Genomic DNA, 13,902 nt, shown 5'->3' on the forward strand with positions numbered 1-13,902 from the left:
AACATGACTTGGTGAATGGCATTGATGTTGAGTTAGGGGAGGCAGATGGGGGAAAAAAAAACATTAAAAGACAGGAATTGAGTTCAGTTTTAATATAATAAATCTGAATTGTGTTTGGGGCTCTCAGGCCCAGGTATTCATGTGGGAAATTAGCAGGCTGGGCCCGGAGTTCAGGTGAGAGGCCAGGCTCAGAGATGTAGTTTTGGAAGTTAACAGCAGTTAAGGTGCTGGTAGGAGCAGTAGCAGCAGGAGCACAGAGTAAGGGAGAGAAAGATGAACCAGCGAATAGTGTGAGGAACCATGTGGAACACCAGTGATTATGGGACAGAAATAGAAAGAAGTCAGTGGAAGAGGCAGAGGATGAACATGAACAGAAAGGAAAGAGAAAAACCAGGAGAGAGAAAAAATGTGCTTTCCATTACATTTCCCCCACCCCCATTCCTGTTTTACCAAAAGCCAAAGGAGGAGAGTGTCAAATCTGCAACTAGATGGACCTACGTAGGCCTAAAGAGACAGGAGTAGGGAGAGAACAGAGTCGGATTAGAAAGCAGATACAAAAAGTGGAATGCAGACCCCAGTCTTTTGAAAAATTGATGCTGAGAAGAAGGAGAAAAATGTGATCCTAACTTAAAAGGGAAAGCAAGGTTAGAGATTTGGGGGCGATTTATTTTTGCAGGTGGAGGGAGAGTTCTTTTTCTTTTAGAATACTGGGTAAGAGTATATCTTTAGACAGAGGAAGAAGAGCCATTGAACAGGGAGATTCAAGATTCAAGAGAGTGGGAGCGTTTTTGATGGAATAAATTGCTAGAGAAAATAAGAGGGGGTTGGGGTCAAGATCAAAGGAAGCTAGTGACTTTGAAAAACAATTTGGCGTTTCATGGTATCTCAGTGGTCCCACGACTACCCACTAGTTCAGTGATTCACTGCAAGGACTCATAGAACTCAACATAAAGTTATACTCATGGCTAGGACTTATTACATACAATACAGGAAGAGCAGGAAAAAGAGATGGACAGGCCAAGACTCGTGACATCAAGCACTGGCTTTCTTGTCCTCCTGTGCAGATTGCACAGTCATGTCTTTTTTCAGCTACAAACTGCGGAGACATGTGTGAGATGTCATTGTCCAAGAAAAACAGAAAGAACAAATGGGGGTGGGGAGAAGGGTCGGATTAAGGCCTAACATATCAATAATTGCATTAAATGTCAATGGTCTAAATACACTAAAGACAGATATCAACAGAGTATATAAAAATCCATAACCCGACTATGTGCTCTCTACAAGAAACTCACTTCAAATATAATGATATAGATCGATTGAAAATTAAAGGATGAAAAAAGATACATCATGAACTAGTTCAGAAGTTTTTTTAAAAAACAAACATGCTTACCATACAACCCCGCAATAGCACTCATGGGTATTTATCCCAGAGAAATGAAAACGTATATCCACATAAATACTTACTCACAGTGTCAATATTGCCTTTATTTTTAATAGCCCCAAACTGGAAACAATCCAGGCGTCCTTTTGTAGGTGGATGGTTAAGCAAACTGTGGTTTGGCATGGAATACTAGTCAGTAATAAAAAGAGGAACTAGAATGATGAGTCTGACTCCATTTCTGGATGTTTGAATCCTGGCGGCTTTTAAGCCTCACCTCTTCCACTTCCCCTTGTGCCCTGGACAAAATGATAAGAAATCCTGATTGCGCCCTTCCCTGCCACCATCAGTTGATTCAAACCACACAAGCCCCTGCCTGTTCTCAAGAACTCTCATCCCAGCTCTTCCCGCAACCACAGTAAAAACCCAGGCCAGTCTCCATCTGCAACTTTCTATAAATCTATAGTTCAAAATTTAAAGTTTTTAAAAAATAAACCAACTAGAGCTATATCCAGCAATTGAGATGAAATCTTAACAAGCATATGCGAGACACAAAAGAATATTTACAGTGTTATTTCATATAGATAAAATTCTGAGAGGCAACGCTCAATTATATTGTCTGAAAATGTATACATAGGTGATAAAACTATAAAGTCAAAGGACTGATGACCATAAAAGTCGGAATACAGTAGTTACTTCTGGAGGAAAGGAGAAGGCTGTGGTACGGAAGTGACACAGGGCTTCTGTTTTGTTGTCAGTGTTTCATTTCTTGACCTGGGTGGTGGTTACACTTGTATTCACGTTATAATTAGTCATTCAATTGTACATTTATGTTTCATGCACCATTCTGTATGTGCGTTCTTTCACACACATAAAAAAACGTTTAAGAGACCATAGGATGAAGGATTAACCTTGAGAAGGAGTAAGAACACTTCTTCCTGTGAGATAAGCAGAAAAGAGGGAAGGATGAATAAAGAGATAAGTATAATTTGTACCGAAGGGAGGAAAGTTGAGTTTTTCCTATGAAGTATAGAAAAATGCCAAGCCAAAAATGCAATAGAGATTTTAAGAAAATTAGCAGATGTTTAGAACAACAGTTTACAGGAATGGAGAAGTCACTAAACCACACAGAGTGGAGGATTGCTCAGCAATTTGAAGCCTTCAGCAAAATTGGTAACACTGTACATTTATGATTGCCAATTGAGAAATCGAAACAAAATTTAATGGTTTTCAGCATGCTTTACAAGGCCAAGGAAATGTGTAGTGTATTTGAAAAAGATGCCTGTCACAATAAATTAAACGTTTAAAAGATTTAGTGTTTAGAGTAGTAATCAGTATACATCTAGGCATTGTGAGAATTTAGGAATAAGGTCAGGGAAACACCATCCTCTTGGGTTGAACATGATCAAGTTATTCATCTACAGAATGTATGGAGAAGACATGAAAAATAGTCACTTCAAATCACACTTATCAGAGTTTATCCTCAAGATTAGAATATAAGTAGAAGTGACAGATGTGTTCATTATAGCACAACTTGACTATATGTTGAAAAAATGTTATATTGTTGAAAACTGAATGAAGGAAAGCTCATTTAAACTGAACCTGTGTACCCAAACTGTGATTTTCCTTCTTCTTTTAATAAGAAATTTAAATCTATCTAATTTGCTAACTGAAAATGTCATTACCCGTGCACGCGTTTTACACAGTTCTGTTTCATGGCATCTTCATGTTCAGTTTCATCCCGTGCAATCTTGTGACCACAATACTTTCTTTTATTCAGATGGGCCAGTTTTACTACTCAGCCAAAGCCTTCGATGTCCTAGAGAGACTGGATCCCAACCCGGAATATTGGGAAGGCAAAAGGGGTGCCTGTGTGGGCATCTTCCAGATGATCCTCGCTGGCAGAGAACCCAAGTAAGTCAGCAGACAAGACATGCTATCCATTTGCTGGTTTGTGAGATAAAGGAATTAGGTTTTTTGTGTGTTTTTTTTTTGTTGTTGTTTTTTTATAGTTTTATTTTATTTTATTTTATTTTTACAAAGGAATTGTTTTCATGCCTGACATCCTCTGAAAACTCAAAATTGTCATGATGTTTTAGAATGATGAATAAAGGGTTAAGATGTTGTGTATTTCTATCTGACCCTTTTTCCTCCAGAAATTTTTTTGTTTTATAGAATTCGATCATTCTGAATCATATATATACTAGGGACACCAACTAGTATTTATGGAGTATTTATGTTTTAAGTAACTTAAATTTAATTACAACTAAAATTAATGCTTAAAGTAATGCATACTAACACTTCCCTATTACCTTGTCAGATCTACAGTTCTCTCATATTTTTGACTTTCTTCCTTCAGTCAACCTCTTTTACTTAACCAAATTCTTTTAAACTTTTATTTAGGACTGGAAGTAGATACAAGGCAGGAGGTAATTGTTGATAGATTATTCACTTCTAAAATAATCACATCTCAAAATCATACATTGATAACAAATATATTCCATGAAGTTCTTCTAGAACGTTGAATTAGAACATACTACAGATTTAGAACATACTACAGCTCTTATATATAAGAGCAAGATATATATTTGACTCCAGCTGAGTTGCCATTTCATAAACAAAGTCTTTTTCAATCTCTTCTGGTCTATGCTTTGTCTAGGCTTTTTACTGTGTCTTTTAGGCCTTAATGAATTAGGAATGGAATGGATGTCATTGATAGTTGTTATTTTTCTTTTCTCATATTCCCTGAAATTCTGAGACATTAGAATACATAGAATTAAGTTGTTTGCACCTCCATTTGTAACAAAATTTAAATACTTAAAAACTAAATTCAATGTTCTAAAAGAACTTCATGGAATATATTTGTTATCAATGTATGATTTTGAGATGTGATTATTTTAGAAGTGAATAATCTATCAACAATTACCTCCTGCCTTGTATCTACTTCCAGTCCTAAATAAAAGTTTAAAAGAATTTGGTTAAGTAAAAGAGGTTGACTGAAGGAAGAAAGGCAAAAATATGAGAGAACTGTAGATTTGACAAGGTAATAGGGAAGTTTTAGTATGCATTACTTTAAACATTAATTTTAATTGTAATTAAATTTAAGTTACTTAAAACATAAATACTAGACATTTAGCAAATCTTGGTCCTTAATTTTCCTGTCTTCCATATTCATTGATATATTATTTTTCTTGAAGAAATCATTCCTTTGGCTTTTTGTAAAACCTCACAGACATGGCAGTGACACCCAGTTTAAAGTGATTACCACCTAAAACGAAAGTGAAATCTGGGACTCAGACAGTTAAGTGACTTGTTAGTATGGAGCTAGAATTTGAACCCAGCTCTTTGAACCCAACTCCTTGATATACCCTCTTTCTATCCTGTCATGCAAAATAAGCACAGAAGTGGAAATATTTATGTTTTATCAGTACAAAAAGATTGATAGCATATATGCAGATAATATAAGTAAACAAGGAAAACTTGGGTTGGAGAGAAGGAGATCACAGAATTTTCATTTTACTATTTGCCACCATAAGAACAGAAGGCTAGGGAGGAAAGAGTCTGTCACCAAAAATGCCCTACTAGAAGTATATGAAGAACAGTTACGAGTTTATTTTACTTGTTAATTCTCATTCTCTGTTGAAGCACTTTGTTGTTTCAAATCTTTTCCTCAGAGAGAACCTTCGAGAAGTCCTCCATTTACTGAGAAGCACGGGTAACACCCAAGTAGAGTACGTCATCCGTATCATGAAGAAATGGGCCAAAGAAAATAGAGTGCCTGTCTGAAACAGCTCCACAGACCTAGGGAACCAGCCACCACTTTAACGTAAAATTGAAAAGCGTTTTCCTCAAGTTTGATGTAAGATGCAGGCCTCTATTTTATTGACATTTTCCTTCCCTGCTCTTCAAGCCACAAAACCAGCAGCTGCTGCTTAGAACTTGCCACCTGGCTGAACTAAGTGCCATAGTCTGTGTTGTGGCCCCAGTAGGATCTGACTAGCAATAAGACTTTGGACTTCGGTGCCTTTCTTCCAAAAATACTCAGAGTTCTCTTATGTCATTCACTGACTTTAAGGAGAACGGCAAACTTTTTTTTGTATTAACATTCTATGGCATTTTCTCCAAGCTGCAATCATAAATGCCATTAATGTTCAAGAGTTGCCGTCATTCTCTCATCTTATTTTTAGCCATCTCTGTACGTTCTTTTTACTGGGGAATTCCATAAAGAGTTCTGTAATGTGTCTCTGAATCTTGCATCTCTTAACAGAGGTTATAAATAGCTATATGATTCCAAGAATGGCAGATCCTTTATCAAGCTGTCCAGTCATTAATAGATAATAGACTTATGGAATTACTCTTTCAGTAATTGCATTCTTGATGATTATAACATGTTACAGCGGAGTAAAGGAGTATTGCAGTCTTTAAAAGGTGAGTACTATGAAAAAAAATCTGTGTGGTACATTTAAGGTTATTCAGGAAGCAAACTATACAAATCTCATTTATCACTTCTCCATTATATTTTAGGTAACAAAACAGGTTAGGTTTTTTTTTTTCATGTATCTTGCTGAATAAACATCAATTTTGAAAGTAGGGCTACAAAGATTATAGGTATGCATTATGGCCATTTGCTCGTATTAATGTAATGATATAGAATATGGATTGTGTAGAGCCCTTTGCGAGATCTCCCAAGGGCCTCACTCTATCCGAAATCATATTCCAGGCCCATGTTTCTGAGCTTTTGCAACATAAACCTATTATACAACTGAGCATTCTGAGGCTCACGAGCTATTTTCAGAAAATAGTTCTCCATGTTTTTCTGTACCAGATTACCTTTGTTTCTACACCATGTAATTTTTTTTTCCTGGGAGTTTAAGGTACCCGGTATCATAGGTGTAGAAAGCACAGAGCCATCCCTATCCAGCATGAGCACTGAAAGAAAGTTATAATTCCTTGAAGCACTAAAGACAGGAGAATTCCTATAAGCACTGTATCAGTTGCTCCACTTATACCCCCACCATTTCACTGCAGATGAAACTGTATGGAATGGAGATGGGAACATGGCAGGAGTCAAAGACAGTTGCAAGAGGTTCTTTCAGCTCTACTCAGGAAGATGACCAGTTTTCTCATCTTCTATCTTAGACCCAGATCTAATCAATGCAGAGCACAAATCAGAATAAACTGGCCTGGATAACTGAATTGTAGAAAACAAAGTTATATCTTTTTTTGTATGCCAAAGCTTCTCTGTTTCATTATGTTGTTCCTACTTTTTAAATAATTGGTTCTCAGCATCTAAAGTACTAAGTGGGTCAGATCTGAGCAGAACCTGCTATAATTTTTAGAATCTTTCTGGTGATTCTTAACTTACCTCACTTAAAATATTAGGAAACATAATAGTGGGAAAAGACAAATGGAATTCCTCAGTGGCTTTTAGCAATGAAATTTGTCTTCCAGTTAATTGCTGTTATTTTCAAATTTCCTATACTTAGAAAGCTTTTCCACTGATGGCGATTTACTTTTCAATGAGCTTTTGTGGAACTAAACACTTCTCCCTGTGTTTTCCTGTCTTTTGAGAAAAAAAAATCAGATATTCCAAAAATAGCAATTCCCAGAATTTTAGACTCATTTTTTAAAAAAGTTTTTAATCTATAGAATTGAACCAAAAAACATAAAGACTAGTTTAGGAGAGATACCATCCAATCCTGCCATTAAGGGTAGCTACTTCTGAAATGTCTTGGCAGGATCCCAAGATTGCACAGCTGTTTTTCTTCATGTGGTGATAGAGGAGAGAGGAAGGTCCAGGCTCAGGAATGTAGTGTAATATGTACAGTTCATAGCATCAATGGACTATTTATAATCTGTAGCAAAAATTACTTGCAAATGGAAAAAAATGTTACAATTATTTTTATACTTCAAAAGAATTATTCTACTGTAATCTATTAAAATTAAAGTTTATTTGGTTCTTATTATGACATCCTGTGAGTGTGGTGAGTGGGAGCCCTGGGTATATCGTGTGCCTTCTCCCCTTTCTTTCCTGACCCCAGAGTAAAGGGGGTAAAAAACCCAAAGTTTTGGGCTGCACCAGCTGCACTTTGTAAGAGGATAATAGATATTTATTCCCTAAGAATTCCTGTCTGCTAAGGCTCATGGTTCCTGCTAAGTCATTTTAGGTTTGGCTCTTTCTTGACTTACAGTCCATTCCAGAAATGGTATGACCAGTGCACACTACAATACCTCCCACATCGAAAGCGCTCATGTTCTTGTTTACTGAATAGTTAAACATTCAATAAGTGGTAGAGCAGGGCACTTGTGAGACCTAACCTCATATATGCTGGTTCCCATCTAATTACTGTTTTATCATGAGCCAACATATACAAGGTGCTAGGGTTGTGAAGATAAATAATGCATAGTCCCGACCCCTAAAGGGGCTCTGTCGAACAAGTCTACACAACTAAACACAATAACATGTGATTGTCGTCGTTAGTAGGAACAAAGCCTTGAGAGGTAAAAGAAGGCAATGTGAACGTTCGTATCCTTATAAAAGGGACACGTCCTGCCCCCGCCCCCCGAGAAGCTGTCAGAATGGATCCTGAAACTCCAGAGCTAGCAAGATGCCCAGGCTTCTGCCATGTGTGCAGCATGCGCAACATACACCCACGAACACAGAAGACAGAGGACTGTTTTCTTCCGTTATAGCTTGGCACACTGAAAAACTTGCAAGCAGGTAGGCATTACATCGTAATAGTTATATCTACCTTATAATGGCAAAAATGAATTAGTGACTTGCTAGTTCTTATACTTAGGACTGTATCAATCTGACTTAGATAGTGCTCTTATCTCTTCCTCATACTATACAATACTACTAAGGCTTACATGTATTATATGATAATGTTCAAACAGTATTCTGCCTACTTAGAGATGATCTCAGAGAAGCAGAATTAGGGACCCAATGATGTGCCGATAACCCAGCTTACCTCCGGACTGCAGGAATACGGGAAGAATATAAGTCAGCACAAAGTAAAACACTAGGTGAATGCAATCAGCTGACGTGTGCGTATAGAGTGTGTAGTATCTAGACAAGTTGACACTTTTCTTTTACATTAAAACCCTTTCTTTAAGTAACACCTAAATGCCAAATACAGCTAGGAACTTTCCTGGTGGTCGGGGCAAATGTGAGGAAAGGAAGCAGACGCAGCAGGTCTACCAAGTCAGGCTACCCCTCTTAGGGCAGCACAGTTCCCAGACCTCAGATGTAGGGAATAAGTACCCTGCTAGGTGACCTTCGGGTGAGAGGACAGTGGGAAGCAGAGACGGGTGTCCATGGCATAAATTACGGGTGCATGTTACCTCATTTGATTCATTGTAATTTTTTAGTATTCACTCCTGTACTCATGCATTTGTCTGGTCAGTTACTTATATCCCACTGTGTTCCAGATTTGAGATAACTTTCCAACATATGAATAGATATGTTGTAAATAAGAATAAAGGAAGTCAAGAATAAAGTTCATATACAAAAAGTACATACCAGAATTACTAAAGATGGGCCAGAAATTCATCTTCAAGCTTCTTCCCAACCAAAGCAAAGAGTGAAACAACCAGATACAAAATTCACTGTGTGTGTGAATGAATACCTTCAGGGGAAGAAAAACCCAAATTCTCAGTGATTGTTCATGGGTTCCTGAATTAGCTTTTCTGCACTATAACTTAGACATAACTATATGCTTAACGAAAGTTTCAAGGGCATCTATTGCTCCTCTAAACATGTACAGGTCTTTCCTACTATGCGCAGTTAAATGTGTCCATCTATTTCTAATTTCCTCTATAAACATATAATTATACTCTCCTTTGCCAGTGTTTGAAGAGTAGTTATTAATGTGCTGGAGCTGAAACAAGCTATTCAAGTTTTTAAAATTACAAGCATATGTTCGGATGGAAATATAGGTAATAGTGACCTAAAGAATAACTGCAAGGTACTATAAAAGCAATGAAATGATGGAATAGCATACGCATAGTTTATACATTTACTGAGGAAATTCAACAGGCAAAAAACACTGTGGAGTAGGTTGAATAGAAAAGCCAAATAGGGGAAGTGAATCTTAAGCTGAAACTTGAAGTATAGAATTTAACTAGGTAGAGAATAAGTAAACAATTATGTCAGATGACGATAACAGTACAGGTGAAGCCATGAATAATACTTACAGATGTTTAATCTTAACTTTAGTTGTTCCTATTCTTTATTTTCATATAGAGGTTCATTTGTCCTTTGAAAAACAGTATGGCCTTATTTGTAAACTTCTAGTTTCATACTGTGACCCAGCAATTTCATTCTTTGGTGTATGTTCAAGAGATACTCCTGTATGTGTACAGCAAGAGATATGTGTAAGATGGTCCTCATAGCACTGACCCCAGGAAAAGCCTGGAAACAAACCAAATACCCACTGGCCAGAGTGGAGAAATAAACTGCGGTAAAGTCAGAATGGAATATTATACGAAATAACTGAACTATAGCCTCTTGAAACAATGCGAATGACACTTAGCAATAAATTGCTTATAGCAATAACTTTTTATAATTAAAAGACAACTCAAACATAAATATACAATCAAAATGGAAGCAGGAGAATGATGACCAAAGAAGTCAGGTTGGTGGTTACCAGGATGGGGAGAGAAACAGGCTAGGGTGGAGAAGAAACAACGTAGATTCAACCAAAAATTGACCAACAGTATTGGGAGGACAGGGATGGGGAGTTGTGGGGGATGGGAAGTGTCCATGTTGGGGGGCAAGTCTGAGAAAAAGCTAAATCTTCATATTTCATTGCACTATGGTAAGTGGAAAAAAATTTCTACAATTTAGTTTTGAGAAGCAGAGGAGGCCAAGCAAACTGAAGAATCACAGAGTGAAGCCATATTTGCAGGAAGCACTTTGCCCTGTAGCAGAGAAGACATCAGTGTGAACAGTTCCAGAGATGCTAATCAAACGAGGTGCAGGAAAGTAAATGTAAAACCCAGAGTCATAAGGTAAATAAATACCTGCCAGGTGGGCTCGTGGACCTGGGGTCCTATGGCATGTATATTCACCAAAAGAACTGCTCCAGGAAAATCATCTTCCTCAAAGATAAACAGACAATGTAGCTAAAGCTCTACAGAAAATTAATACAAGAGAAAAGAAAGGGAGGAAGAAAGGAAAGAAGGAAGGAAAAGGAAAGAAGGTAAGAAGGAAAGAAGGGAGGGGAAATAGTGGACAAAAAAAATCACTAGAAAATTGGTTATGTGTATATAAAAACTGTAACAAAATATAAAATAGTAGAACTCTGAAAGGAAATAGAAAATAGTGTAGTTCATTGATATTTCACCTTTAAGTTATCATTCAAGGTGATAAATCAAGAAGTAAGTATATAAGGGTATTTTACAATACCAAGTTAAACATAAAGTATAGAAGAGGAAAACATAAATTTTACCTTTGATCGTAGTATTAAATTATAGACAATGCCCAAAGGAAATGAGGATTAAGCGTATTATAAAATTTTCCTATTAGAACACAAATATAAACCTTCCAAATTATCAGAAGTAATGTACATAAAACAAAGCAAACAGATCATCAGTTCACGGAGGATTTTTTTAAAAGACCTAAAGGAGAAAACGTGACATAAGATAATGTGGCCGATCTATGCTCAAACGTACCTCTCATGTCAAAAATGTAAATGGGCTGAACTCACCTATTAAATGAAAAAGATTGGTAGATTGGATCACAAAGCACAACCTAATTCTGTGCTGTTTACGCATAAATGTTGATAATAAAAGATGGGCAATAGTACAATCAGGCAAATGCAAATAGAAAGAGAGCAGGTGTCACAATCAAACAGGGTTGAATCCAGGTCAAAATCATTAAGCAAGTCAAAGGAACACACTTTGAATGATAAAGGGTCCATTTCTCAATGAAAATATAACAGTTATGAATATGCAACAAAGGAAATGGCATCAATATTCAAAAAACAAACAAGAGTTACAATGGTAAGAGTTACAATGACAATAGTAGTAGATTACAATTCATACCAGTTGAAATGAAAAAAATGTAAGTAAAACATATAGATAACTTAAATACCACAACTAAAGGAATATATTGTTAATATAGCTTATACCTTGAAAACACAACAGATTTCCTTTTCCAGGACCCATCTAACATGCATTCAATAAAGCTGACTGTACACTAGGCCACAAACACTCAGGTAAGTACCTTCAAACACTCAGGTAAGTGCTTACTATGCACCAGTCACTCATCAAAGCACTTCACATACATTAACTCAGTCCCAACAACTTTAAAAAGTATGTATATTAGTATTCCCATTTTGCACACTAAGACACTGAATACTGAAGGTGCTTGCATTAAAGTTACAGAAGGGAAGCAGGAGTCTAAAAAATAGAACTAATGCAGATGTTTCTAATCATAAAAGTAGAAGCTAATAAAGCCAAAAAACAAAGAACCATACCACCCAAACATTAAAAAAAGGAAGACAGAAAAGAAAACCAATTAACCAACCAAGAAAACCCAAACAAATAGCAAACAAAAATCTAGACAAAAACCCTCTTTTCACTTTTGGATAAAAGAAAATCCAAGCTATAGCCGAACTGGCTTAGATATAAGGCATAGAGGACAAGTTAAGGTCTTGAATCCTTATATTAATAAGCAGAAAACAAATGAGTGACTTAAGTATCTTATCAAGAAGTAATACAAAGAATATTGAAATAAACATAAGGATTCTGCCAAGAAAAACGAATAAACTCTGAAATTAATGAATTTAAAACTAGAAAAATGGTATAATTAAGAAGTAAGCGAAGGAGCTAGTTCTTTGAAAAAAATAGAACTTCATCTAACGAATCAAGGTGAGGGTGAGAACACATACATACAAATTATTATAGGTCTTGGATATATTCATAGAAGTGCAAGTACTGGGTTAAATTAAAGAGTACATTTGTATTTGACAGGTAGTACTGAATAACTCTATGCAGAGGTGATTCCAATTCCTGTCTCCACCAGTAATGAATGAAAGTGATTGTTTCCCCATACCAGCAGCACAGTATTACCACTTTCTTTTTTATTTGTCAACCTGCTAAATGAAAAATAGGATCCCTGTATAAGTTTTTAATGTGTATATTTTGTGGGTGCAATCTTTGCTAGAAGTGAAATCAGTGTTCTGTTTGGGTCACGAAAAGAAGTTGGGAGCTTTTCTCTTATTATTATATAATGTACACTTTAAATAATATTAAACCTAGTGTTCTGTAAAGCCTTGGTAGAATCTCTCTGTGACACGTTCTGGTTCTAGCTCCCCCCCCACTTTTTCTTTGGGAAAAGGGAGGGCTAGTTCTTTGGCGGCAGCTTTCTTGATTTCTTCTATTCCAATTGGCCTGGATTTTCTGTTGTTTCTGAAGTCAGTGTTGTTATACTTGTTATAGTTTTTTCTACGATAAGCCATTACTGTGATTCACAGTGATTTTACCACAACGTGTCATCCGTAATTTTGTTCTGCCATTTCGCGTAGTGGATATGTGGTGGATAGCCTGACAGGCCTCTTATCCTTTCTTGGAACAACCTCCTGCTCTCCACCCCGAACTCCATCTACCTCATCACAGGCTCCTGGTAGCTATACTTTCCTCATAGTTGTTTAATCAGGGGGTGAGCACCTGACCCAAAGTAGGCCAGTCAGGGAAACTTCTCTACGATTTTGGAACTGGATCTAAAAATTTCCTAATTTAGTCTGGTCTCTCCAACAAAGATGTAAAAAAAGAAAATTGGGGTAAGTATAACAAGGCCATATTTTAAATCGTGTAACTTGGGGAGCAGAGAAAGCTAGTCCACAGAGAGAGGGGAGCAGAATGAAACAGATCTTAGAGAGAAGCAGAAATGAGACAAAATAGTGCCTGGAGTCTGTAGCTTTCCTAGTCCCTAATTCTGGTTCCATCTTCTTGGAGCCTAATTGCGTTCTGTCCCTTGGGTTCTGGGACAAATTCCAGTATCTGCTTTGTAAACTTCTCTTGTGTCAACTAGCTTATGTTGATTTCTTTTATGATACCTGAAACCGAAAGTTCTAATATTATTCAGTTCTAATTCCCACTGCTCTCCTTTCCACATTGTTGGGGCATGGCAGCTCATTCCATCCTTCCAGGCCCTTACAGTCTCTCTCTGATTCTGTGGTCACGCCTTCCCTTGTTCTATTTATCCATAGCCTCATCATCCTTAAAAAGTAGTGCTTGTTTCCTCCATAAAGTTTTCCTAACTATTCCAAACCTCTTTGATTTCTTCCTTCTCTGAATGTCCATGTAACATTTGTATATTGGGAGGAGAGCTGAAAAATGTTTGCCCAGTTATGCCAAATAAATCTCAAAGCTTTTTCCATCTCACGCATCAGACTTTCACCCAGAATCTTTTAGTCCTCCTGCTTCTGCAGTGTGAAATTCCCATAATCTTGCTCCATGGTTATAATCTCATGAACCTGCTCCAGTAAATCTACTATTAGTTTAGTACTTCATTACTT

General features: G+C 36.8%; 1 protein-coding gene across 4 annotated transcripts in view; it reads left to right on the plus strand.

Annotated features, from left to right (window-relative positions):
* IFT56 (intraflagellar transport 56) overlaps positions 1-7,344 on the plus strand; it is a gene marked incomplete at its 3' end in the record, with an annotated part of 30,718 nt that extends 23,374 nt beyond the window's left edge. For all 4 annotated transcript variants that reach the window (XM_081038021.1, XM_081038020.1, XM_081038024.1 and 1 more), the window contains exons 13-14: positions 3,159-3,292; positions 5,053-7,344. In XM_081038021.1, the coding sequence (XP_080894147.1) occupies positions 3,159-3,292; positions 5,053-5,164 (246 nt within the window). The remainder of the gene's footprint in view (positions 1-3,158; positions 3,293-5,052) is intronic.
* Between the last annotated feature and the right edge of the window lie 6,558 nt (positions 7,345-13,902).

Source organism: Rhinolophus hipposideros (genome assembly GCF_964194185.1).
Source record: "Rhinolophus hipposideros genome assembly, chromosome: 25".
In the NCBI taxonomy this organism is placed as follows: Eukaryota; Metazoa; Chordata; class Mammalia; order Chiroptera; family Rhinolophidae; genus Rhinolophus; species Rhinolophus hipposideros.